A 24,841-nucleotide genomic window follows, 5' to 3' on the forward strand; every position below is an offset into this window, starting at 1 on the left:
TTCCCGGTGTTTTTTTAGAAGTCTGTATTTTTGTTTTATTGACATTTGTTTTTAGAACTTAAGCTCCCAGATGTGATGATGCTCCAGTTTTTAAGAGGACGTAACCGTGGACGGGGATTAGTCTGCTTTCGCACAAGGACAGCGTCACACCAACTTCTCTGGACTTCTCTATGTTCTCCTGTTATAGACATCCCGAGATTTATGTCCTGTTGTCATTTATTGGGCGGTGGTGGGCGCCTGGGCTCTGTAATTGTGAGGTCTGCCGCTCACAGGGCTTTATATGTGTGTAGTGCGGTGAGACGCTTCAAAAGAAAACAGACTCTAATTCAGTTGTTTCCCTCTAACAAACATACTGAACGCTGCATTTAACATTACAGAAGAAGCTCTGTGTTTGTGCAGAAGGCTTAAACAGAGACACAAGCCTCAAATATGGTCATATTTGAGGACATACAGACAGCACAGATTCGATCACGTCAGCAATGTAAAAAATAAAAGCCACAATTGATTAAATTGTGAGTTTTCTCTGACTGATTAATCCAAAACCTCCTTTCCTGGTGAAGGAATAGTTTTTTTGGTTAATCAATAATTAGATTCATGCTTCCATAATACTTATTCTGAATTTTGATCAAAATGCTGCATCAAGACCAAAAGGATCAGACAGGAATATCAGTGACCAGCACCCATCCTGACCCCGCTAGGGACAAGGGTGCACAAAAAATGGATGGATGGATGAGAAAGATTAGTGGTGATTATGGTGTGAAGCCAAACCCCAAACACAACCTATAGAACTCCTTTTTGCTTCTTCGAGATGCAACAATGTGGTGGTCTAACAGCAGCTTAGAGTTAAGTTTAGTTTTATTTTTAGGTGACCTCTGAAGTCTCTTGCATATTGCAAACACTGACTTTCACTTGCTTCCTTTGGATTTCCATCGTTTGTCTGCACAAGTTGGTAATTTTCTTGATAGTAGGTCATCATTCAGGGGTTCAAAAGCAAGTTTCTCATTTTAAACACTGAAACCACTTACTGTTCTCGCAGATGACAATTATACATTTCCTGATTATAGAGAAGAAATGCAAAACGGTATCTTTGTCACGTCAAACTTCACACCTCCCCAGTTAAACTTCTCCTAATCACAAATGTAAACTCTGATAATAACAGGCCCAATCATTCATCAAAGTTATGCTTTAATGGTCGTTGCCACGTCACTCTCTTGTTCGCCGGAAATTTGCCTTATTGTGTGGATGCTAAAATGGACCAGCAGAGTGATTAGAGGCCACAGTGACAGCCTGAAGCCTAGCACCGTTTATCTAACTGTAGGCCTCATTAACATGCAATGCAGCTGTCACGGATGACAGAGAAGAAATCTTTTACGGTAGGCCGGCGATGTTTCCCCGGGTGACCACACCGCGTGCTAATTTGGTCCACATGTGGATCTTTATTTTGTTGCCTTATTATCACTGGCTGCTCACTCCCTGCAGGCTCTGTGAGAATTGTACTTCTGCACTGCAGCATGAGCAGGACTGTAGATGTCTCTTACTTATTTCAAATATTTAACTCTATGCTAACTGGGGAGTGTAGAAAAACTTCCTTGGGTCATTAGAATACCCAGATTCCCAGAAAAAACAGCCTCCTGAGAATATGGGTTGTTTGTTGTGCTGGAAGGAGAGACGTGTGATTGCAATCCGACTGTTTAGCCGCTGATTGGGGAAAGCAGGAGAAGTCATTTCCATTACAAATATGCGCAAAACTTTGTCTGTGTTCTGCTAATGTAGAAAAAACACAATTTCACAAATGTGGTGTTCTCATTGGATCAGAATAAGTTCAAATCACATAAGTCATTTAAAATCTGCTGTGCCATCTTCCTCACTCCACTTCCTGTCATCTTTGTCTTTTCCACCAGCATGAACAACCAGTTGTTGATCACACAACAATATAAGTATTATAATGTCATATATTATGTCATAGACTAAAAACAATCTACTGCATCTTCCTGAAAAAGTAGTTTCAGTTTTTCAATTGTACTTACATATTTGCACTAGAAACTAAGCCAAAAATACATTTAGTTTGTATCCAAAAATAAGATTTTGTGTTTTTACAGTGTAGGACATTTTAATGCAACTTTGTGATGTTTGTTTCAAAAAAAAAAAAAAAGATTAAATACCAAGTACCTTGTTGTTGTTTTTTTCTAACTCACAGTTAGCAGCAATTACTTGTCATTCTATATTCACTTCACTCCATACAAACATACTCACACACAGATCAACGCAGCTGCTGGAGCAGAACACTTCCAGATTCTTGGGGAAAATAGTTTGTCATGATAACAGGAGGAATCTAAAATTACTAAGTGAAAGTTGAGTTCAGAGAGGACTGTAAATAGCATCACACGCTTGTTTTTTGGTGGGCGTGCTCACATGCTTGCAGATGTGTGCTTGTGCTCTCTCATTTAGCTCGGGTGAAGTTACCACAGGAGGACTTCTCAAGTAACCTATAGTTCAGTCTCACTCTGATCATGTGGTATTAATAAGGGACAAGCTCGATTTTTTTTTTTTTTTTTTTTTTACGATGACACTGTTGTTCTGTTCTTCTATTGTTTTTTTTTTTGTTTGTTTGTTTTTTTTTAACAAAATAATATTGTTAACTTGTAAGAGTTTAGCTACTGATAATGGTAAATTTCATTTTCCCCAGATCCCAGAGTACAAAAATATGATAATTAGCAGGATAAACTATTTTTGCAGGAGTTCTAATTTTGGGTCGAATTACATAATTGTCAAAACAATGTTTAAAGATGTAGAGATGCGTTACAACGTGACATAACTTGTGCAAGATCCCGTCTTCCAGCTCCCTGATGGAGGTTAAGAAATCTGCTTGTCAACGACAGCTAGCGACGTGGAGTTCTAAATCTTAAATGTACATGTGATATAAAAGAAAGAGAGAAGCAGTTCATTGCTACTATTTGTAGTTATTATGGCAACTAGACAACAAGGTCCAAGAGTGTCAGGAAAAAGGTCAGGAAAAAAAATTTTCTTATTGGGAAAAAAAAAAGCGAGGGAGAGGGAAATAGGTCATTTATGCTAGCTTGATTATGACAAATGCAACTGAGATGTGTTAGCTAATCAACCTCTGCTGTGTTCAATCACTCATTAATAATTACAAAATAAACATTGAGAATCCTCTTCGCATGCACAAAATTGTAAACTATAACATGCAGTGTGTCTCTACATTCACATATCTGTTAAGGTTTTATCTGTGCATCTCACACTTCTTCTGAATTATTATTTTTTTAATAGGTAACGTATGGTATTTAATTGTCTGACTAAATTGGAGTTGTCTTGTGAAAAGAATTGCAAGCCAAAATAATCCAAGTCACTAGAGTAAACATGGTGCTCTCTATATTGTGTCCAATCTTGACAAACTTTTCTATACTGACCTTCTGTCCTGTTCGCCCTGCTGCTCCGTTCATGCCTGGTGGTCCTGATTCCCCCTGGGTGAAGAACAAAAACGCTGTTAGATACATCCAGTTCTGTGAAACTAGGCTAGACATATGGAGGGCTAAAAGAGACAAAATTGAAAACAATACATCAATAAATTAATGATGAAATGTACCATCAAATAAATATATTTAATCAAATGTTTAAATGATTTATTTAATAGGCAATTAAATTATTAAATGTGCCATTAACTGATTAAAATACAAAAATGTAATAACAGATGTAGATAATTAATGAAATATGTATTGACATATTTTATGGTTCTTTTTTTCTGCAGTATCACCGTACAATAATTCTATCTCTTGACTTCAGGCACTAAAGTCAAGAGATAGACGAAATCCCTGACGAAATCCACTTGGCCTGATTTTTTTTTAGAGCATAGTGTTGACATTATTTGTCAGCACTATGTAAGATTTTCATAAGATTCCCCATGACTTTATCAAGAGTCTGAATTACTTTTATGTTGTTTCCTAATTGTAAGTTTATGAAAGTCGTCCGTTACAAGATAGTAGAGCTCAACAGATCTGTATAAGCCCCGCCCAAGAACTTTGATGAGTTTGACACAGGCAATTGTTTCATGCTGATGCTGCAAAAACAGAAAAGAGAACCATGAAATAATTAAACACACGTCTAATTAAGTATCTACATTGACAATTTTAAGTTTGATTGAATGACCTTTAATAAATAAATGTCATAATAAATATATTTTAAGACATTTAATTAGTCTTTTATTTATTTCATGGTACATTGTTACAACTATTGATTTAATGAAGTATTTATTTTATTTTTGTTAATTTTAACATCGGGTTTTTGCCTCTTCAGTGTTCTTCTACTGCATTACTTAAACACATTTACTGAAATTAGTTTAATATTTATGTACATTTGTGTCTTAAAAGTGCTTCTGCTTCAGTTCAGCTTCTTTGTCAGATTAGTTTAGTCTTACCAGTTAAAACTGCTTCTTTTTTTGCATAAAATGCAATTTAGTTTAGTTTAGCTTCCATTTTTTTAATAATCATTCAATCTCACCTTAAGACCAGTTTCTCCTACAGGTCCTCGTTCACCTCTCTCTCCAGGAAGTCCCTGGACAAAAGGAAGAAAAATAAATAAATACAGACACCAACAGACTTTTATGGTGAAGTATCTGTATGAAATGTATCTTCCAATTAGTGAAGTTTTACAGTTTTGAAATGCTGTCAATTTTGTTTCTTTTAGTAATATTAATACATAATAATCAGCAACTTTTAGAACATGAGCTACAATGTTTTTAAAGCAGAAATCAGCATACGTCCTCAAATGCTATCATCAAAATCATTGACATGAAATATGCTAATGAACATTTGTTATTGATCAAAGGCAACTCTGAACATAACTCAGAGGATTGATTGACCTGTGAAGACAACGCTGCAGCAATCGACTAAAGTAAACATGTGCTGGTGTTAGATGTGTGTTTTGCTTTTGGCAGAGCAGTTTTTCTGATTCACAACACAGAAATTGTTTGTTGTGAATAATTTCCACCCACATTTACTCAGACAGGATCCGTCCAGTGTGAAGAGTTGATGGTGCTGCCAGAACATTCTGGGTTTGCCAACAGAGTTGACTGAGGTAGCAGAACAACTTGAGATTTCCGATGTGTTCAGCAGGTGATTTCAGAATTTCACATTTTTGTTTGGCGATATCACAATTGTTGGCTGATCATTAATAATTGATGGCACTATTCTTAACATATCAAACATAATGTCATAGGGAAAGCAGAGCGTTTTATCCTCTTTGCTTCACATCTACGATTCCATTATTTTCTGGTTTCTGGTTCATTTTAGGAGGAACCTGTCTGGATTCTCAAACCTCTTGTTGATGTTTGAAGTTGAGGTTTCCCTGCTGAATTCCTGCTAAATTGCAGCAAACCTGTTTTTCAGTGGACATCCACCTTGATAACTCCTGTTGTTTGTTTTGTTCTCGGTTCCGAGGTCAAAGAGGGGACATCTGGACTCTGATGTGGCCATGCTGTTTAGCCTAAGTGCAGGGTTCGTTCTGTAAAGGTTGCCTCAGACCTAAAGGATGGGTTGTCATGGTGCCGAGTCATTGTCTGTCAGTCCTTTCATTATTTCGAATCATCTGTAGGGTTGTCTCATTTCCAATCCTGCCTTGACCTCAACATTAACCTCAAGTCTGTGAATCTTTGCTTCTATCACTTCGGTTTTCTGGAGAAGCTTATCAAAGTCCTTGGTGGTGAAACAGAGGCGTCCTTTGCTTTGGTCAGAAAATAAATCTTTAAATTTGAATTAATACAGTTATAAGGGTAAACAGTGAAAACGTAACTACAATACCTAGGTATGTTTAGTAACTTTTTGAAAGGCAAAAATCATTAAAGGCAGAAATAAAGACAAGACCAAGAAAAGTTCAGCTTGCTTTAAAAGTGTTACAAAAGCAGAAAGACATTCTATAAAACATTTTCCTCACTCTTCCAGTCTCACCTGTGGTCCTTTTGGTCCAGGTCCTCCAATTAGACCTGGTTCCCCTTGGTCTCCCTGGGCACAAAGTGAAACAAAGCACTGTTTCACAACAGATTCAACAACAAGAAAAAAAATCAGTGTCATGTACTTACCTTGTTACCTTTAACACCAGGCTCTCCTCTTAGTCCTTGGGGGCCTTTTTCACCCTGCCCATTAGACGGACAATCATTCAGACCAGAAACTTCAGTCAGACAGGTGCCACACTAGTGGTGGTGTATGTTTGTATGCACATACATATGTATGCATAGACAAATACAACTTTTTCAAATGTAAGCCAAGACACCACAAGTCAGTTTGCCTGATCAAGAAGTTTGGTTTACCAAATATGTCCTCTTAATATGCAAAATATATTCATAAAATGTTAATTTTTGCTTTAACTCAGGTTTTTTGTCAAATTTGCACGGCAACAAATATGATTAAAAAAATCAGAATACAGCATCAGTAAAGAATTTGGTTCATCAGAATATGACTAGCTATCCAACAAAAAGGTACTTCTGTTGTCAGATGGTTTATTATTCAACATTGTACAGTATTTTAAAAATCATAAGTAGGCCCCTGTTTCACTTTAGAGCTTTTTGACTGTAGACGAGTTAAGAAATATACTTTGGCAGCTTTTTCCAGAAATGTTTCGATTATTATGTTTTTCTATGTGTTTTTGATGGTGCAACAACAGTTTTAAGCGCAAAAGAAATAGACTTATGCCAAACAGTATAAAAGGGTCAAAGTTACGGCGTTTACAAACTCAGCCAAAATGGGACGTTTTCATTCCACATTTTTTTTGGTATTCTAATAATAAAAACATTTCAATTTGGGAAAGAAAGCAGCTGTTTTAAGAGTTCAGTCAATATAGAGTTCAGTTTCCATAAGCAAAGACAAAACGAGAGAATAGGGATTAACAATCAATATGCTAATTTATGAATTAGCATAATGTCTGTTATTTTTCTAATAATACACACATGAGACCTTCATGTTGGAGCTGCTAAGTTAGTTGAGGATCTTTCACTCCTGTGAACATAAATTCATTAATCTTATCCTGGCTAAATTAGTTTGTTTGCTAAGATACACTTGCAACAAGCTAGCTTTAGCATAACACCTTAGTTAGCTGATGACAAGCAGTGGTTTAAAACTTATATGTTTAGCACACCTTTATCATTGCTATTGTTTTGCTAACGTGGGAACAATTTTGGATAATTACTGTAACTTGTTCAGTAATTTACAATAATGATGAGGATTTTATGGTAACAGTGAAGCAACCAAACATTTCTTCAGCATCAGTCCTATGAAGACACATCACAATTTGGAATGTCACTGAACCTGTACTAATCTTTGTAATTAAAGTCAACAGATTACATCAACATACATTGATCAGGGCAATATACATTCATTTTTGATTATTTTATTAGCTATGACTTATAGCAAATTTAGATACAGATTAGTATGTTAACTCATAAACATAAAGTAGAATAGCATTACTTTTGTCCCTGGAAATCCAGGAGGGCCGACATCACCAGGTTTACCTTCTTTACCCTTAGAACAAAAACAAGTTGATAGAATTTTCATCACATTCATTCGATATGTGTCCTGCAGAATGGAGGGAGGAACCTGAGGAAAACAATTGTGACGAAAGTGATCAGCACTTACAGGCTTACCATCAGGTCCTGGTGGTCCTTCCCTCCCTTTTTCACCTCTGAAACCCTGTAGCATTAAAAAATATCACGTGATTGGCAGAAATACTCATCGACCAAAGATTCATTTTGTCAGCTATGCTATCAGCTTGCCTTTAGGCACCTATCATTTGCCTGTCAGTCAGTTATTTGCTGTTGTTGTATAGTATGTTGGTCTAACAACATTTTATGTGAATTCATTGACATTAAGCTTGGGGTAAATATTCTTCTCTATAATTAGTATTACATGATTTTCTTTCTTGGTGTTTTCATGCTAAAGCAATCAATCATGTGTTCAGTAAAGAAACCCTATAATGGAAAATACATATTTATCAATATAGTTAAATATAGATGTTATAGCACAATCTGTCATTGCCAGATCAAAATCAGACAGGCTTTCATAGCATGTCATTATTTTTTGATTTATGCATTAAACAGTGAAAATAAAAACTGAGAAAACTTAACCGCCTTTTTCTTGGTGTTAGTTTGAAAAAGGTACATACATATAAGTGTGAGGCATCTGCTTGGGCCACTCTCATTTTCACTGAATGAACAAAGAATCATCAGAAGAGACTCATTACAACCGAACCTCATCACAGATCATTAGTGGAAAACAAAAGATCGCCTTGATATGTTTAGTTTTATTTTTGTTGCATTATGCACTAAAGCCACATCAACAGCCATTGTACATTTCCCCATTTCCTGGTTTTCGTGCTGAGGGGGGGTTTGGGGTTGTTTTTTCTGCCCGTTTTCATACAGCACTCAACAGGAAATTAGTATTCACCATATATGCTATAAGATGTGGGGAGACTATAATTGTTTAATCAAAAATGTGGAAAAGAAACAGCACTGTCAGAGCCTGATTTCTTTGTTTATACAGCCTGTACACACGCACACACCCATTTGATTTCGTTAGAAGGGTAAATGTGGGGTCATTCATCAAGCGCCTCTGTATTTGTTTGCGTATTACCATGCGTCCCGGTGGGCCACGCTGCCCCGGTGGGCCGAGGGCACAGTTGCAGTCTTCTTCTTCTTGCTCCACGGTGGCTGTTCGATTCAGCGGACACTGGAGGAAACGTTCAGACAAATGTCTTTGTTAGAAATTTGATGGAAGTTTTCAATCATCATATTTTGCATGTGTAAATACGCATTTTGGTCTTTACACTTTCAATGGTGTTCTGTAGAGTGATAATCCTAGATTTAAAGGCAGCACACTCACCTTTTCCCACAATTATAGTAGGATTCATTTTATTTTTTGTTCATTTGTTTAAACTGTTTTATATGCAAGTCAAAAAAGAAAAAAAACCCCACAAAACTAGCACAGAAATAGATAAACATTCCTGCTAATGACAAGAACACAAGGTGTAGAAAAATCTTATACCTTCACTTTGCTGTACATAAAGCATCATCAGAAGAATTGGAAAAAGTTTAAATTAAACTATTGATTATCTTCCCATGGTTTCTGGCTATGTTTTTTTTTCCTGCTCCAAATGATTGTGATAATTCTCCTTTTTGTTTTGTCTAATTATATTAAATTTAATTAAATTTTAAAATACAAATATTCTATATATAATATAAAATATAATTGTTTAATTTATATTTAAGATATAAATACTTAATATATAAATATCAAATTTATATAACAATAAGTATCTTCTACTTATTTTCAGTAACTTTTTTTCTGTTTTTTTTACTTTGTGAATTTGACTCTTGATTTGCAATTTGATATTTGAAGGGGCAGCATTATCTGTATTCCACTCACATAATGTCATTTTATGACACAATTAAGCATATATGTTACCTTAAGTTATAGAAATGTTATAGAGCTTTGGAAATGATAAAGATCCTGCTGCACACAAACAGGACAAGACTTTATTAATTTTTTTAACAGTTGACTTTCTTTGTGTTCTTTTTGTCTATACATCAATGTAACAATTGTGCCATTTAGTTCAGAAAATATTGATTTTTGATCTCTTCCTGAGTTCAAACATTATTATTGTTGTTTCTAAATAAATATGACCTTATTGTCTTTGCATTATTTGGCGTCCAAAAGCACTGCATCTTTTTTTTTTTTTTTTGACCCGTTCTCATTTTCTGAAATTAAGTACTAAATAAATACTGCAGCTTGGAAACTGCAGCTCAGAGGAGCAGCTTCGTCTCAAAAACAGAGCTAAACCAAGGGGTTTAGCATGGCTGGATGGTTTCTCAAACATGCATGAGAGACGAGACCAGGTATGTTTTATGTGACAGGATGACATTATAACGCGATGAGAACTTCAAAAAATAGATTTTTACTTTGACCTCTCTTTGACCTTTTTTACCTGTTCAAATTACTGAATTCTAATGTTCTGACCACAAAAACACAATTGACTATTTGTGGTTGTAACAGAAAGTATCCACAGCAACTGTGATGCACAGAAACATAGTAGATTTTCATTTTTACTTGCTCTCACTTTTCCTTGTGATTTATGCAATGGACAAATTTTATCATAAAGCCTTCTTAGTATTCATTTAAAAAGTATCAATGCCTCCAGCAAGACGTACGTCACTCCAGTTTTGTGCTGCTAAGTCTCCTTTGATTACATAAACATCAGCCCTGACCTGCAAAGCTGTTCGAGAAGTTAAGCACAGTCTACTTCTGTTATGTGATTCTATTAAAAGCAGTCCTGTAATACATTTATATGAATATATTGGGTCAAACAGAAAATTTGTTCTTTACTCTACCTCATATTTTTCCAAATAATATATGCAGAAACCAAGACTTAAATGACCAAAATGGAAATTTGAGGCTTCAGAACAGAAGTCAACAAACCAATAACACTTATTGGTTTGTTGGCAATGAGGTAATAAGTGATGTCACTGTAGCGACATCCAAGTCTTAGTGGTGCTTAGTTATGAAGAAAAGCCCAATTAAAATTCATGAAGAAAGGAAAAAAAAATCTGTCTTACCCTCTCATCATCCTGAGGATAAAAGAAAAAGAGAAAAGCACACACATTTTATATATTCAAACTTCCTGTAGGCAACTTTCAGATATTTGAGGGATGAAAATGGCAAGCAGCTCACCACAGAGTAGATTTCACAAGCAGTTTCTCTCTCGCTCTGGTCAGGATCACAGTACAGACGCAACTTCTGGATCTCCACCTGGAACAGCAGAGCAGGAGAAACACTCAGACAAAACCAGACCGAGCCAATTGACTGGACAGACAAACTCAAAGTACTGCTTAATAGAAAAGACAAATAAAAATGATACATGCTTAGGCCTGTCACAATAACAGATGTTGCAGGACATTAAATAGTCCGAGAAATAAACAATAGCATTGTTGTTTTGAGATCATTTTCAAGTAAAATATTGATAATTTTGCAATACTGTAAGACCAGCCTCTCAGACACCAACAAACTTAAACATTTTAAAGAAAACTTAACACAGGAACTAAATATTCAGGATGCAACACAACAACCAAAAACAATAAATAAAACGGGAATGAAAACCACACAAAACCCAAATCATAAATACAACAGCTCATAAAGTCTCTGTGAACTTTTTGTCAAGTGGGCCAAAATCAGTCAAAAGTTTTATTGGTAGAAAATTGTGTTGTTTTTTTATTGGAAATCCAAAACGTATGAAGGATTTAGCACTGTATTAATAACAAGGAAGTGACCCAAATAGAATTTGGGTCATTTCTTTCAAACTGCCAAGTTTGAGAATTTTTTTTTCCTCTAAAAACAAGTTTATTTTCAGTAAAAATATTTTGTCAAATGTTCTACTTACTATAAAAGTTTGATTGTAAAATGAGGAATACTGAAAATAAGAAAATGATGTCAGAAATATTTTGACCCTGTTTACAACTCTCTGTCTTCTTGAAGAAGCTAGGGTGGATGGGTAAAATCACTTTTGATACAAATTTGAAACAGTTGGGGTCCACACAAAGTCCAGCAGAGGGCCAACAGGAAGGGCCCACGTTCACTAGGATTTAACGTTAATAAGAATTTGTCACATACCTGCACAGAGACCTGTGATCCCCGCTTCTTAGCAATCTGCGTCTTTCCGTTGATGTAAATGGGCTCCACAGGATGCAGCGTGATCTCTTGGATCAGTTCGTCGTCAAGGAAACTGATGACATGCTGAGGGCTCACCAGAATCTTCAGCTGATGCCATTTCCCATCATACAGCGTCTGTGAAAGAATAGGAGTCAGACCAATGCCGCCATTATTTCAAGATTATCCGTAATGGCACATTAAAGGTGTATAAACCAAGCAGCTGAAACACAGCTTTCTGCGACCATCTGCTCATTAACAAAGTCAAATGTGGAAACACTTTGGTTTGTGTTCATTTTTCTTTCACTCAGCCTTCCGTTGGCTGTCCGTCTGTTGGCTGTCTTACATGTGCGCACATGGGTTTCATCTCATGTAATTTTGCTCACAAATCCATAAACATGTATTCCCAAAATGATCCGCAAATAGTGAGCCATTAGGAGCGAAAAAGTTCTTCCTTTTTCCATCACAAAACATTTTTAAAACACAGAGAGGAAGGAAGAAACACAGTCTCTGTTGTTTCTCTTGGATTGGAAGCCACCATTTCCACAGTGACTAATGACAGACTTCCCCATTGTGTCTCACAAAAACAAAATTAGATCCAACATGAGCAAATATAAACAGCGTAGGAGTGCCACCCTGTCCCTCACCTCACTCTGAGGTGTAGGAGTGTTGGGTTGGAAAAATCAACCTCCAGTAGGCCTTTCACAAACACAGTCACACTCCAACTGCTGCACAGCCGCAGACGTCTTTCCACTGCGGAAGTGGTCCAGAAGACGAAACATTTTCTTTAAGCATCTTCCCGGCTGCTGTCACATCCCATCTTGACTGGTTCAACGGAGGATTGAAAATAACAACGCACCATGTGTAAATAACTGCTATTTTTACCTCTCTGGAAGTTGCAGCAGTGAGGTGTTTACAGCAGGTACAAGGAAGGAAGATTGAACTTTGTAAAAACCGCTTTCTGACAAAACATGTTTTTTTGGACAGCAGAGCAGAACATTAGCTTCTGCACCGCCGTTTTAGACAAACACCTTTAGTACTTTGTGAATTTGTCTCTTGTTCTACGTCTTGAGATTTAAAGGGGCAGTATTTTGTGTTTTCCAGTCACACAGTGTAATTCTATAGGACAATCAAGTGTATATATACCTTCAGTTACAGAAATGCCATATATATTAAACATGACTTGAAAGAAATTCGACTGTGTAATCTAACGCTCTGAAATTGGACCTCTGTTGCTTTAAGAAACTCCTGTATACAGCAAGTCATCACAACATGGCTCCTCCATTAACCCAATAGCAATGTTTTTATTAGCATCACTCTATCTAGCTCCTATAGTGAACTCAGCAGACGTGCAGTTCCATCAGGTGTTTGCTAATTGCTGTTAGCTAGTCTGAAGAAGCTGAGTATAGGAGCTTGGAAATTGCAGCTCGGTGGAGGAGCTTCGCCTCGAAGGAGGGCCAAAATCCACCCAGGCTACCAGATATTAATCACAGCAACTGTGTAACCTTTTCAGCATGTCAATGATCTTCTTTGGTCTTCTAATGAGCCATCACTGGATCCAGGTGTGCTAAACCAGGGAAAGAACTAAGTTCTCTCCCAGGACCAACTTTGGGCACTACCACTGTAATGTTTCAACACACCAACAGACTTTCATCAGTTTCTGTCATCAACAAGATACACCACCTTTGGAGTAAATTAGAGTAGAGACTGCAAGCCACCAGGTCTTTCTGACCAACATCAGTGTCTTACTGTTTCTGGAAGAATTCCCAAAACTTCCTGTCGACACACCTGTAAAAACTTTGTGGAAAACCTCACCGGAAAGGTGGGAGCTGTTACAGCTGCGATGAGAAGAGGTATCAATAATGGGATGTCACTTATGTTTGTATGTGTGAGGGAAAACAAACAAAATTTTTTGGCTGTATAGTGCGTGGTGTTTCTCTCCCCTCTCAGGAGCTTAAAATGTTTTGGAGCTGATAAAACTTCCAAGGTTTTGTCCAAGGGATGGTGTTTAACTCCCCAAACAAATTGAGCACAGCTGGAAGTGATTTTTCTGAAGATTTCGAACATCTGATGTTGTGCAGGCAGCTCGTAGACCTCCTTATTAGACTTGCTCATACATTTTCTCTTTAAAAAATGTTGGAAGTCAGAAAGACAATCATTGGATTTTTGCAATAAAATCGATCAGGATCCAGCAAGAATGGTACAATTTGGATGTATTTTTAGTACTTGAAGATAAAAACTGATTTTTTTTAAATGAATATATGTTTTCTAAACAATGTACTTTATGTAAGACTCAAAATGATTATATTAATATTTTGTGAATATAAGCAATGTTCAAGTACTTGGAAGTGATGAAGTTATAGTCAGTTTCTTTGGGAACAATATGGAGTTATTGGCTTGGAGAAGAATTCAAATTATCATCCATCACTTCATACCTTATGTACAGCAATACCAACTAATGTTTTGTAATTTGCATTAGTAAAATATATTTTTCTTAGAGAATAGAGCACCAAAACTGGCCCCTGTTCAGGGGCCCACATCCTGGTGAATCTGGCTCTGAAAAGGACAAATATTGCGTTTGAACAATGTTCAAAATAACATAAATAATTGTTTAGATTATTAATTCTTGATTGTCGTCTGGTTAAATAAATATTAAATGATTAAAATATTATTGTTAACAAATAATAAAAGCTCAAAAGCTCATTATCAAAGGTTCATTTAGGCCTGAGGACAACAGTGAATGGTTGGAATCATAACATTTAGCAATGGAGAGTAAGAAGTGAACTAGATGTTGTGGATTTCATTAGAAAATATTTATTTCAGTCTTTAAAGACATGACGTTAACTTGGAAAAAATTAATTGTGAACATCTCCATAAGAACCATCTGCTCAGACTATCACTCTGTTTGTTCAAACAATTTATGGTCTCTGCAACATCTGGAGAATCTACAACCAAGTTATTTAAATACAGATTACTGTTTTCATAATAACATTCATATCCATCCATTCTTCCTGACTTAATGCAAAGTGCTCATGTAATACACTCTTTTCACATACCTTGAAGCCTTTTTTAAAGATGGCTTTTTGCTCTGCTTCTGTCACACTGGTGGTGGTGAAGATGACAGACTGATCTTTTCCGTTGAGTGTCACCGCAGCCTGGATTTCCTTATTCTTGGACAAAACCCGCCAAAGGTCAAAGATCGACTGGCTAGAGTTCCCCTTCAGACGTAGAGTGGCCACAAATACGTACGAAGGCGGAAGACCTTCCGGGAAAATTTCTCTATGGAGAAATGGGTTAAAGATAATGAAACTGTTACATAATTAATTAAATAAAAAGGTGATTTAGACGACTTGATACCTGGTATTCTCTGTAATGTCTGTGGAGGAAGTGAGAGCGTAGGCTGCCTCTGAAGCAAGGGAGCCAGAAATCTTCTTGGCCTTCTTATGAATGTTCATGCCCAACATCAGCTCAAAGCCCTTCTCATCACGAGACGCCACTGGGATCCTTGTGGGACAAACCGATTCTGAAGAGACAGGTTATTCATAAGTGGAAAAAATAGAAATAGTTACATCCACAAGCATGTTGTCTTTTTGAATGGCAAGCTGGTATGTGCTAGCTAGTTGGCATGACAAGAGTAGAGTTCTCATCATTTCTACAATAATAACTTAGTTGTTGCCGAGAGTAGAATAAAAACATGCAACTTAAACTTGTCAAATTTGCTTTCTTAACATTTCACTGAAGGGTCTGGCTGTTCACCACAGTTTGGTTTAATTTAGAACTAAATAGACAAATTGAATAAATAATATCTTGGACAAAATATTATTGTAAGCATAGTATTTTGACTTTACTGTTGTAAAGCTTTGTTCTCGTAATTGAAATAAGAAGTATTCTTTACCTGGCCTTGTGCAAAGTTTCCTCATCTTGTTGGCATTAGACATTGAGCAACATTTGTTGCTAAATGATATTGAATACTAAACAAGTTAAATTTGGCTTCTAATTATTTTTTTATATTTAATTTTATATTTAATAGATGTTTGACAGTTATATTTTAACATTATTGCCACCTACTGCCCTGAAATGGGTATTACATTTTTTTTTAAATTCTGGATTGTCATCTTGACAAGAGAGTGTTCCTTTAACAGAGGAAAAATATTAAAGAAAGTAACACACAGAGTACACTGAAATTTTGATGCTGCTTGAAAAAAATGCCCTTAACTGTTACACATCTGAAATATCCAAAAGATCAATAACATACTACTAATAAAGCAATGCACTTCAAATAACTTAATTTGCTGACCTTCACATAGTTTCTGCTCCATTGAGTCTCGGATCCGGTCGATGTTGGTGTAATCTTGGGCGTACAGGACATATGTAGATGATGGGTTATTGGCAATGGAAATCAGTTCTGAGGTGGTGATCTCACTGCCGACTCCCACTGCAAACACTGTAATACCCTGAGCTCGAGCCTCCGTGCTGGCATCCACCTGAGGGAGAAAATGTAAAAACGATGAAGATAATTCTCCAAGTCATTTAATACGTCCATAAAATGAGGTAGAACTGCATTTACCACATCATCCTGAGATTTTCCATCTGTGACAACTACAGCTATACGGTTCTTGACCTGGTTGACCCTCTGGGAGGCAGAGAACACATGATCCACTGCAAACTTGATGGCCCTGCCAGTCTGCAGAAACAATCAGAAAATACTGTTAAAGCAACTTAGATTACCAATAAAATGCAAAAACAAAAAAAGATCAGAAATATGTTTACAATCCAGTTCCACCTGAACTTTTTCATTACAACTTTACTGTACAACCAGTTTATATTACTAAAATACTAACATTTTATGTAATACAATAAGAAAAAAATGGTGCATAAAGTTGATATGGCATTGAGATCATTTGTGGTTTTCAGTTTTTGTGTATAAAAATATTAAATGTGTGGGATGCGTTTAATTCTGATACCCATACATTAAAAGAATAGTGCCATTATCCTCAAAAAGTCATTTCATTAGTGGTCTGGCTCCATCTGTGTGCAATTTACATTCAGCTTAAATGCAGCTCAGTTTATTTATATAGTGCCAATTCACATTAGAAGGTACATCGCAGAAAAATAATTTCAAATTGATCCTAGTTATCAAACAGTACAGTATTCCCAAATCATTATTCAAAGTAATTATCTGTCTGTTGTAGAATATAGACTATATACAAATACACACCTTACTGTAAGATGTTTAAATCTCAAACATTGTAAAAACTTACGTACCACCTTGAGTTGGTTTGTCACATAAAACTCCAAAAAATGTGTGGTTCAATGTCAAATTTAATCAAGGGGTGTGTTTTGTTTATTGATTTTCTGTTTCAATAATCTGTCAGCAGACGAGAACAATATCAACTTACTGAGCTCAAAATTATATTTATCCATTTATAGGAGGTTTATTAAAGTAAAAAAAAAAAAACATTTTTACTTTTCTGATTGTTTTTTGGTTTACTTAGGGACACTGCAGCACAAACTCCTGTCTGAATGGAACATTTGTTTCCAAAACCAGCCCAGGTCTTTAACTTTAGATTTAGGACTTAAAAGTAGTAAAGATGACAGATTTTATATTGTTGTAAGTGAGAATGCCAAACTGCCCAGTGTGCACCCTGCGTCTCGCTCAGTGAGCGCTAGAAACAGGCAACAGTCACCCTTTGACCCCTGCATGGATGGACAGTAAGATCATGTACTATTTTTCACTGTCACACCCATTGACGTCAGGATAAAATGTGTTTGCTGCCTTCTGTCTGTGAGACCTGGTAGGGCTCATTTGTTGTACTGATCTTCATTTGTTTCTTCTTCCTTCAGCTCATTTCATGTGAATGATTTCAGCTTCAAACCCTTTGATTTAATATCCCATCTGATGTCCTGTCATGGCTTTGTTGGTTTTGTTTTATTTAGCAAAATCTTAAGTTGTCTACTTCAGTGGAAAGTTTGTGTTTTTATGTTTGTTTCTCCCGGAACAAAGTGGCTACAACACAATGTGATTTGTTTGTACAACAGAAGAAACAGATAAAATAAATGAGCAACATTTTCTGGCATTGGTTGACAATACAAAAAGGCAATATATTTTTGTATTGTCAAGTTTCTTTTCTTCGCTGTCATTTTGCCACTGTTAAAGAGGGCGTCCAGAAAAAAATCTTTATTGCAGTAACACAGTGTCAAACCCAGCCTCTAAATTTTGGGCATTTGTTCCATTACACATTTGCAAATAATTGTTGAGTTTTTTTGTTTGTTATTGTTGCTCTTTTTATAATTCACTTGTGCTATAATTATTGACTCTCATGGTATTCATAATCTACCAAATTCATATTGTTGCAGCACACAGAGAGGGGTCTTTGACTATCCCACCTTGTACAATCCCTCAAATCCTTTAGGACTGTTTGCTAAAGTCCATGAAAGAAGGTGGAGATTTTTGCTCAGCCTGTTTTGTGTTAATTTAGCTAAGTGTTTTGGATAATTACTTTGCAGAAGCACCCAAAGATGACAAATTTTCTGTTGATGGCCTAAGCCATGAAATCTTTATTTAAATTGTCCTGCTGTTTTTGTTCTATTCTGGTCAAGTCCTCAGCAGTGGGTGGGATTCAATTAATGTATTTACTTACAATAAAAAAAAGTTTTTGTTAAAGGGGCAGTATTATGTATATCCTAGACACCTAGTGTCATTTTACCACAAAATTAAATAACTATGTTACCTTCAGTTATAAAAATACTACAGATATCAAATATGATACATATGAGAAGACATTTGCCTTAAAATTGGGCCTTTGTCTCTTTAAGAAACTCTGCCTCCAGAAAGTCATCACAACATGGCTCCTCTATTAAAACTTCTGCAATGCTTTTACCAGCATTGCTCTGAGAAGTACCTCAAGTAATGAGCTCTGTAGGTGTTTGCTAATTGCTACTGGCTAGTCTGAAGAAGTTGAGGGGGCGAGTCACCTGGAAGGGCTGCTCTGTGAGGCGGAAGCTTGAAAGCTTGGTAACTTCATCTCCAAGAAGGAGCTTCATCATCTCGTCCTCACTAAAGGGGAAGGGTGAGGGCTACGGGGGAACTAATGAGGGAACTATATTATAACAAATTACAGCCTCTTTAAAATACTCTGATAAGTAATAAAATAATTATGTGGAATTTCAAATAGGTGAAGACTCCATGCTGTCCAATGTGGTTCCAAAGCTCTTTGTCTGCTGAAATGCTCAGTTAAATTCAAGTAATTGAGCAGTAATTTAGCAAATGCCACATGTTCACAATTGTTAGGATTGGAGACAAATTGCTTCCTAAATTTTGGGAGGCAAGTTGATTGCTTTGAATGGTTGTTATGTAGACCTGATGATCCCCAAGTGGGCACAATTTGCTGCAGTTCTCTAAAGCCCCTTCTCCATGCTCGGGGTTTGAACTTCCCCAGATTCATCTTCATTTGCAGAACCTGTGCGGTTCCTCCCCGGTTTTTTTTTTTTTTTGTTTGTTTTTGTTTTTGGAACCATTTGTGCAATCCAGCTGGGAATTGCACATAAAAGATTTGATTGACAGTAAACTTCACTCCTTGATTAGCCTGTGGATTTATGTCAACAACAACATTTCACCCCAGCATCTTGAATTTGGTTTCTTGGTCAAACCTTGAGATCCAAGCTTTTTCATCAATCGTGGGGGAATAGCGCAGCATCCAGTCAATGTAGCAAATCACAGCGAACAAATACACCAAGAAATTTCAGAGAAACTGCTGGCCACATTAGGATACAAAATGTTCCAACATTCTCCCTCTAGATTCATATTCATGCCCACATAACGAGGAACACAATACCAATGGTGACACATTCAACTTTGCTAGAACCAAACCAAACATTGACTAACCAGAGTGAGACTTCACAATGAAGGGGGGGATTTAGTGCATGCTTTGAAGGGTTTTTTTCTTTTACCATAAATCTCCATAACTGAAGTCCTCAGATGTCCTTATTTGTTGCAGTTCAAGTTCCTTTAAACTGTATTAACTATTTTCATGGAGTGTGTGAAGATTCTTGAACAGCTGCCTTACCATGTGTTCTTGTTTTTTCACATTTTAGAGAATGACTTATTGAAAGTTTACCTTTATCCAAACTGCATCAATAATCTCAAATCAAAGGTTTAATTTTAATAATTTTTTCAATATGAGATTCTTCGACCACAATAAAAGATTGGTATATTTTAAAGCGGTGTTACCAGGGATACCAATGGGATTGGACAGAGTTATAAGTCAGGACACACTTTGAGGTAAAAGATGCTGTTTTACCTGCGTATTTCCTCCCAGGTAGTCGATGTTGCTTATGGCCTGGATAAGCTGTTCTCCACTATGGTGCATCCCCAGCGGGATTTCCAGTCGGGGTGTGTCACTGTACTGGACCACAGCCACCTACAGCAGAAACACGTGGAGTTGGGAAGAAGCATCATTCACCAGGATTTGTCTTTCTAAATTTTCATGGTTGTCGAATTCTATGGTCTCTACTGGTTGATGTTAAGAATGTGACACTCAGAATTCCAGACACCACTGTGAAAAGTGTTTTTAGTGTTACCTGTGTATAATGAAGGCTGATGTCAAACTGGCTGCTGATGTTGATGAGCCATAGCTTGGCGGTTTCAAAGTCATCCGGGCCGACACTCCAAGAACCATCAACAATGTACACCAGGTCATTTACAGCTGTGCTGCACCCTGGGCACACACACAAATACATGCAAAAAACCTCCCGAGTCAATTCAAAGCTTCCTTCATGTCATAGTACTTTAGTAGTCCAGTGTGTCTATTTCTTGAAAAGTTCAATGTAACAACTTCATCTGTACCAGCTCGGACATCTTCATCCTCCACAGCCTCTACTGCTGCCAGAAGCAACATCACACTCCATACTGCCCACAGAAACATGTTTCTGTGGAGAGGAGTTCGTCTTCTGCTCAGTCACAACCTGTTGCAAAAATACAGATAAAAAAGCATTTTAGCAAACACTTTGGTAGAGCACAAATTGACCTGCACTTTGAAGTTCATCAACTTTTTGTTTTGTTAAATCCTAAATGCGTGAGGGCAGCTGTATTATTTCCCTTGCAAGATGTTTTGCCTCTCATCCAAAAGGGTTCTTCAGTCCTGAACATGGTTGAAAGTAACAGACTTACAAATTGTAGTCTGAACAATCACATTATTAGGGATATTAGGGTCTTTTAAGGTCCAATTCAGACATATGAGTCACTGGCAGTACCTTTCATTTGGCTTAGAGTTTGAGTTGTTGCTGCTTGATGATTCCAATGTGCCCCAAATGATACCATGTAAGTTATTTTGATCACATGTCCCAAGGTGCGGACCGCTGAAGAACCTTCTTGGGGAGTTGAGTCAAGGCTGCAGAGGAGGAGTTAGAAAGATGAAATCTCAGTTGTTTAGTGTTGGTTTTTCATAGCTAATATTGATGGTTCCTTTCACAGAAAAGGAGAAGCAGCATTCAGCTTCTGCACTCTACAAATCTGGAACAAGCTTCCAGAAAATTGAAATACAGTTGAAACACTGAGTTCCTTTAAATCAAGACTAAAACCCACCTGGTCAGAGTTGCTTTTGAACTGTAATAAATGGACCATATTTGATGTGTATAAATGATTCTAACAATGGCACTTGACAAAATGTCATGTCTGTTACTGGTTTCACATTTGGTGAGTGTGTGATCTGTTTATGATGTTCTCATGTTTTTAACATGTAAAAGGCTTTGAACTGTTGCTGAAATGTGCCATATAAGTAGTATTGATTGATTGATTGATTGATTGATTGATTGATTGATTGATTGATTGATTGATTGATTGATTGATTGATTGATTGATTGACTTCTCTCCCAAACCACCTATGATGTCTGTTCCAGATGTGAATACCGCCATCTCCCTTGTCTTTGACAGTCACCAACTGTTGACTTGATGTTTTTGTTGTCCAGTGTGGAGGTCAGAGCTGGACTGAATGTACCTTTCCACAGAGCTTGTGTTGAGGTGCTTCATCCTTTGGATGAATCAGGTTCTGTCTGAGACTGTTGTTGGGTTTCTTGACTGGGCTAATAGAATAAGTGAGTAAGAAAGAACAAGCTGAGCCACTTCGCGAGCATGCAACAGAAGCATAATGAAACTGAAAATATACCCATAAATCACAAAAATAAATTATTAAACCTTTCTATTTTTTCCCCTCTCTGACGTCAAAGTAGGTTATTGTTCACAGGATTTGAGATGAAGCCAGTAGAAGAATAAACATGAAAAGACGCCTTCTTGCCTTCCCAGGCATTACATTCATAAAGTGTCATATAAAACTGACTTTGATATGCTTGTCACATTTTTTTAAATTATACAACAAGCTAGAAATATGTCTGTTTTCATTTTGCACTTGCAGACAAACAGTGCACCTGCAGCGGCACCTGTGCTGGTCTTCCATGGCAACTGCACAGGAAGAAATGTGGTTTTAGCAGTCTGTGTCTGCAGAGGCTCCAGAAGAGGCTGAATGAGGCTCTTCGTGTATTTGACTGCATGTTTGTGGACACAGATCAGTGCCCTCATAACCAAACTCTGCTGTAATCATGAGTTAACACATACTCTATAAAATATATGGCCTGAGCATCCAGACTACCTTGTAAACTGGTCAGTCTTTTCTTCCTTGCCGTCCCCCCGTTTTTTTTAAAACAAAAAAAAAACTGCTTCCGTGACTTTTCATCCTGTTCCATCTGGTGCGCACACAGCGCAGCAGAGCGTTTACTGCACGGCTCTTTCCATGTTCATTTCTTCAGAGCACACATGGTTCCGCCGACCGCAAAGCGCCAGCCAGAGAAAATAACAGTGCGGGCGTCGCGCTGGACAGGGACGGCACAAACACAAACAAGGCCGCGAGGCTGCAGCGCGCTGCCAGGGAGCGCGACGCCAGCCAGCTGACGAGAGTTGGAGCCCCGTAATTCCTGTTCCCTGTCCGCCCTGCGATGTGCTGCTAAAGAAAAACTCACATCGGGTCAAGACACGTCTGAGATTTTTTTTACGAGCTGAAAAAAAAACAAACAGTTTGACGCTGTTCTTTTATGAAGGACATTGGATCTAAAACAGTATGTATCCAATAGAAAGCGCTTGATTTCGAGCTTTTTCACTTGAAAAAAACAAAACCAACAAAATAATTTGTTAGTAAGGAAATAAAACTGGCATTCTCTATCTCTGCTTTTACGTTGTGTCGAGTCCATTGATCGTTATCTAAAGAAGTTAAAAATCTATTTATGTTTTGATGAGCGTTTCCTGTAGTTTTGTGAAGAACTTTCTGATTTTACCTGTTAAATGTGACATATAAGTAACATTTTACTGACTAACAGAATATGCTGGGAGGAAACAAAATAATTTAAAAATGCAACAGCTTGGTTCATGCAAACACTTCATTCAGTTTTAGAGCTCAGTGTTTCTCAGTAAGGGTCTATCAGCATATCCATCTTTTATTGTGACTTGGCAATATTTGCTCTACCTTGCAAAACTTTTTCAAATGTATCGGATTATGAGGACATTCCTACAGATTTTCTGATTTCTTGCAGACACTTAAATGGTTGAGGTGATGGAATTGGTTCTCATGGTCACAGTTATGTAACTAAAATTGCTTCCTTTTGTTCTCAGACTCGTGTCGTCCACCTCTTCTTGTGCCTCTTTTTGCTCCTCTCTGAATGCAAACCTATTGTGTGATTGGACTGAATTCTGTGAGTGTGTTTATTTATGTGGAAAACAGCTCTGCTCAACTTCCAGAAGTTGGTTTTTCAGTAAAACTCTGGTTCAACCATGATGGTTTCTGAGATGTGTGGGATCAAATGTGACACTATTCCTTGGGCAAAAATCAAAGAATTTGTGGGCTGCTTTTCACTGAACATTACTTTATTAATAATATTACTATCACTATTGTTGATGTTTTAATTTTTATGGTTGTTTCTGGAGTTATCAGAAATAGAAATTATTTTTACAGGATGTAGAAAAATGCGATGAATGGACATTCAATTTAAAATTGGCAGGCCTATCAGCTGCCAATCAGAGTGGAAAACATATTCTAGGCAACTAGGAAATGTTTATAACATTTCCTAGTTGTTAAATATTACTCAAAATGATCAGATAAAAGATGTACAACAATGCTAGTTAAAACTTTGAACTATTTGCAAAAAGACTGCTCTCTAACATTAAAACATGGGTAGAACTGCAACTACATAATCTTAACTATTCTTTTCTTCAGTGTTTCTGTCAGCTTCTGGGGTTGCAGCTCTGTGCTGCCTTAAGAGAACGGGACATCAAAGTATCGTCCATAAAATTTCACCCACATGGCATTTACTGAGTAAACCAGAACTTTGAGTGGAAAAGCAAAAGTTCCAGATTCTTTGAAGCCATATAAATATGGGACAGAAACATTGATTATATTTTTATATTAACCTGTCTAATGATTTATAGATTTATGGTTTTACTGGACAAAACTTACACAGAACAAAGCTGGTTTTTAAATAAATACCTAATGAGTCAAATTGAAAGTGTTATGAGTCAGTAGGCCTCATGGCATTAACACTGACATAAAAATAATATGGAAGAAATAAAATAAAATTTAATTAAAAACATAAATAACTGATACGTTCCTCACTGTTAGAGTCTGTAAAATATATTTCTTCTTAGTGTTAGCTGTGGTCTCAACAAATTCATGGCACTTTAACAATATTATTTTATCTTTTATCTGAAAACAATGACTGTTTATTCTTGCCATACGATCCTCTGTTAATTATTGTTTGATAGGTCAATACATGTTTATAAGGACGATATTCCGTTGTCCTTCTGTAGAGGAGTGGAGCATTAAAACACTTTTTTATATAAGTTGCTGCTTTGACATGATCACAGCACTGCCAAAAAATATGTACAAAAACCCTCAACAAAACATAAAATATTTGAAAATCAGACACCAGACAAGTGAATAACAGCAACGTCATCAGCCAGTGTAACTCTGAACTTATGCAGTGGAGCAACAAGTAGAAGGAGAAGCTAACAAACATTGAAGAGAAGAAGAGCTGCCATCGATACAGTTGCACACAACCATGTTTTAATGGTACATGACACAGTTTTAGTAAGTTGCTCAAAG

At 36.8% G+C, this 24,841-nt stretch overlaps 1 protein-coding gene across 1 annotated transcript in view; it reads right to left on the bottom strand.

Moving 5' to 3' along the window:
- Positions 1-24,841, bottom strand: part of si:dkey-225n22.4 (collagen alpha-1(XXI) chain) — a 52,849-nt gene that overhangs the window by 24,044 nt on the left and 3,964 nt on the right. Inside the window, exons 2-18 of the mRNA XM_055037142.1 lie at positions 20,545-20,663; positions 20,280-20,416; positions 20,000-20,119; positions 16,267-16,383; positions 15,997-16,183; positions 15,057-15,222; positions 14,756-14,978; positions 11,664-11,837; positions 10,728-10,805; positions 10,613-10,624; positions 8,634-8,729; positions 7,641-7,694; positions 7,473-7,526; positions 6,092-6,145; positions 5,961-6,014; positions 4,516-4,569; positions 3,429-3,482 (exon numbers count right to left, since the gene is read on the bottom strand). Coding sequence (XP_054893117.1) covers positions 3,429-3,482; positions 4,516-4,569; positions 5,961-6,014; positions 6,092-6,145; positions 7,473-7,526; positions 7,641-7,694; positions 8,634-8,729; positions 10,613-10,624; positions 10,728-10,805; positions 11,664-11,837; positions 14,756-14,978; positions 15,057-15,222; positions 15,997-16,183; positions 16,267-16,383; positions 20,000-20,119; positions 20,280-20,416; positions 20,545-20,623 — 1,713 coding nt within the window. The 5' untranslated portion in view covers positions 20,624-20,663. The remainder of the gene's footprint in view (positions 1-3,428; positions 3,483-4,515; positions 4,570-5,960; positions 6,015-6,091; positions 6,146-7,472; positions 7,527-7,640; positions 7,695-8,633; positions 8,730-10,612; positions 10,625-10,727; positions 10,806-11,663; positions 11,838-14,755; positions 14,979-15,056; positions 15,223-15,996; positions 16,184-16,266; positions 16,384-19,999; positions 20,120-20,279; positions 20,417-20,544; positions 20,664-24,841) is intronic.

This window comes from Poeciliopsis prolifica, unplaced genomic scaffold, assembly GCF_027474105.1.
Source record: "Poeciliopsis prolifica strain line A6 unplaced genomic scaffold, Auburn_PproV2 SCAFFOLD012, whole genome shotgun sequence".
In the NCBI taxonomy this organism is placed as follows: Eukaryota; Metazoa; Chordata; class Actinopteri; order Cyprinodontiformes; family Poeciliidae; genus Poeciliopsis; species Poeciliopsis prolifica.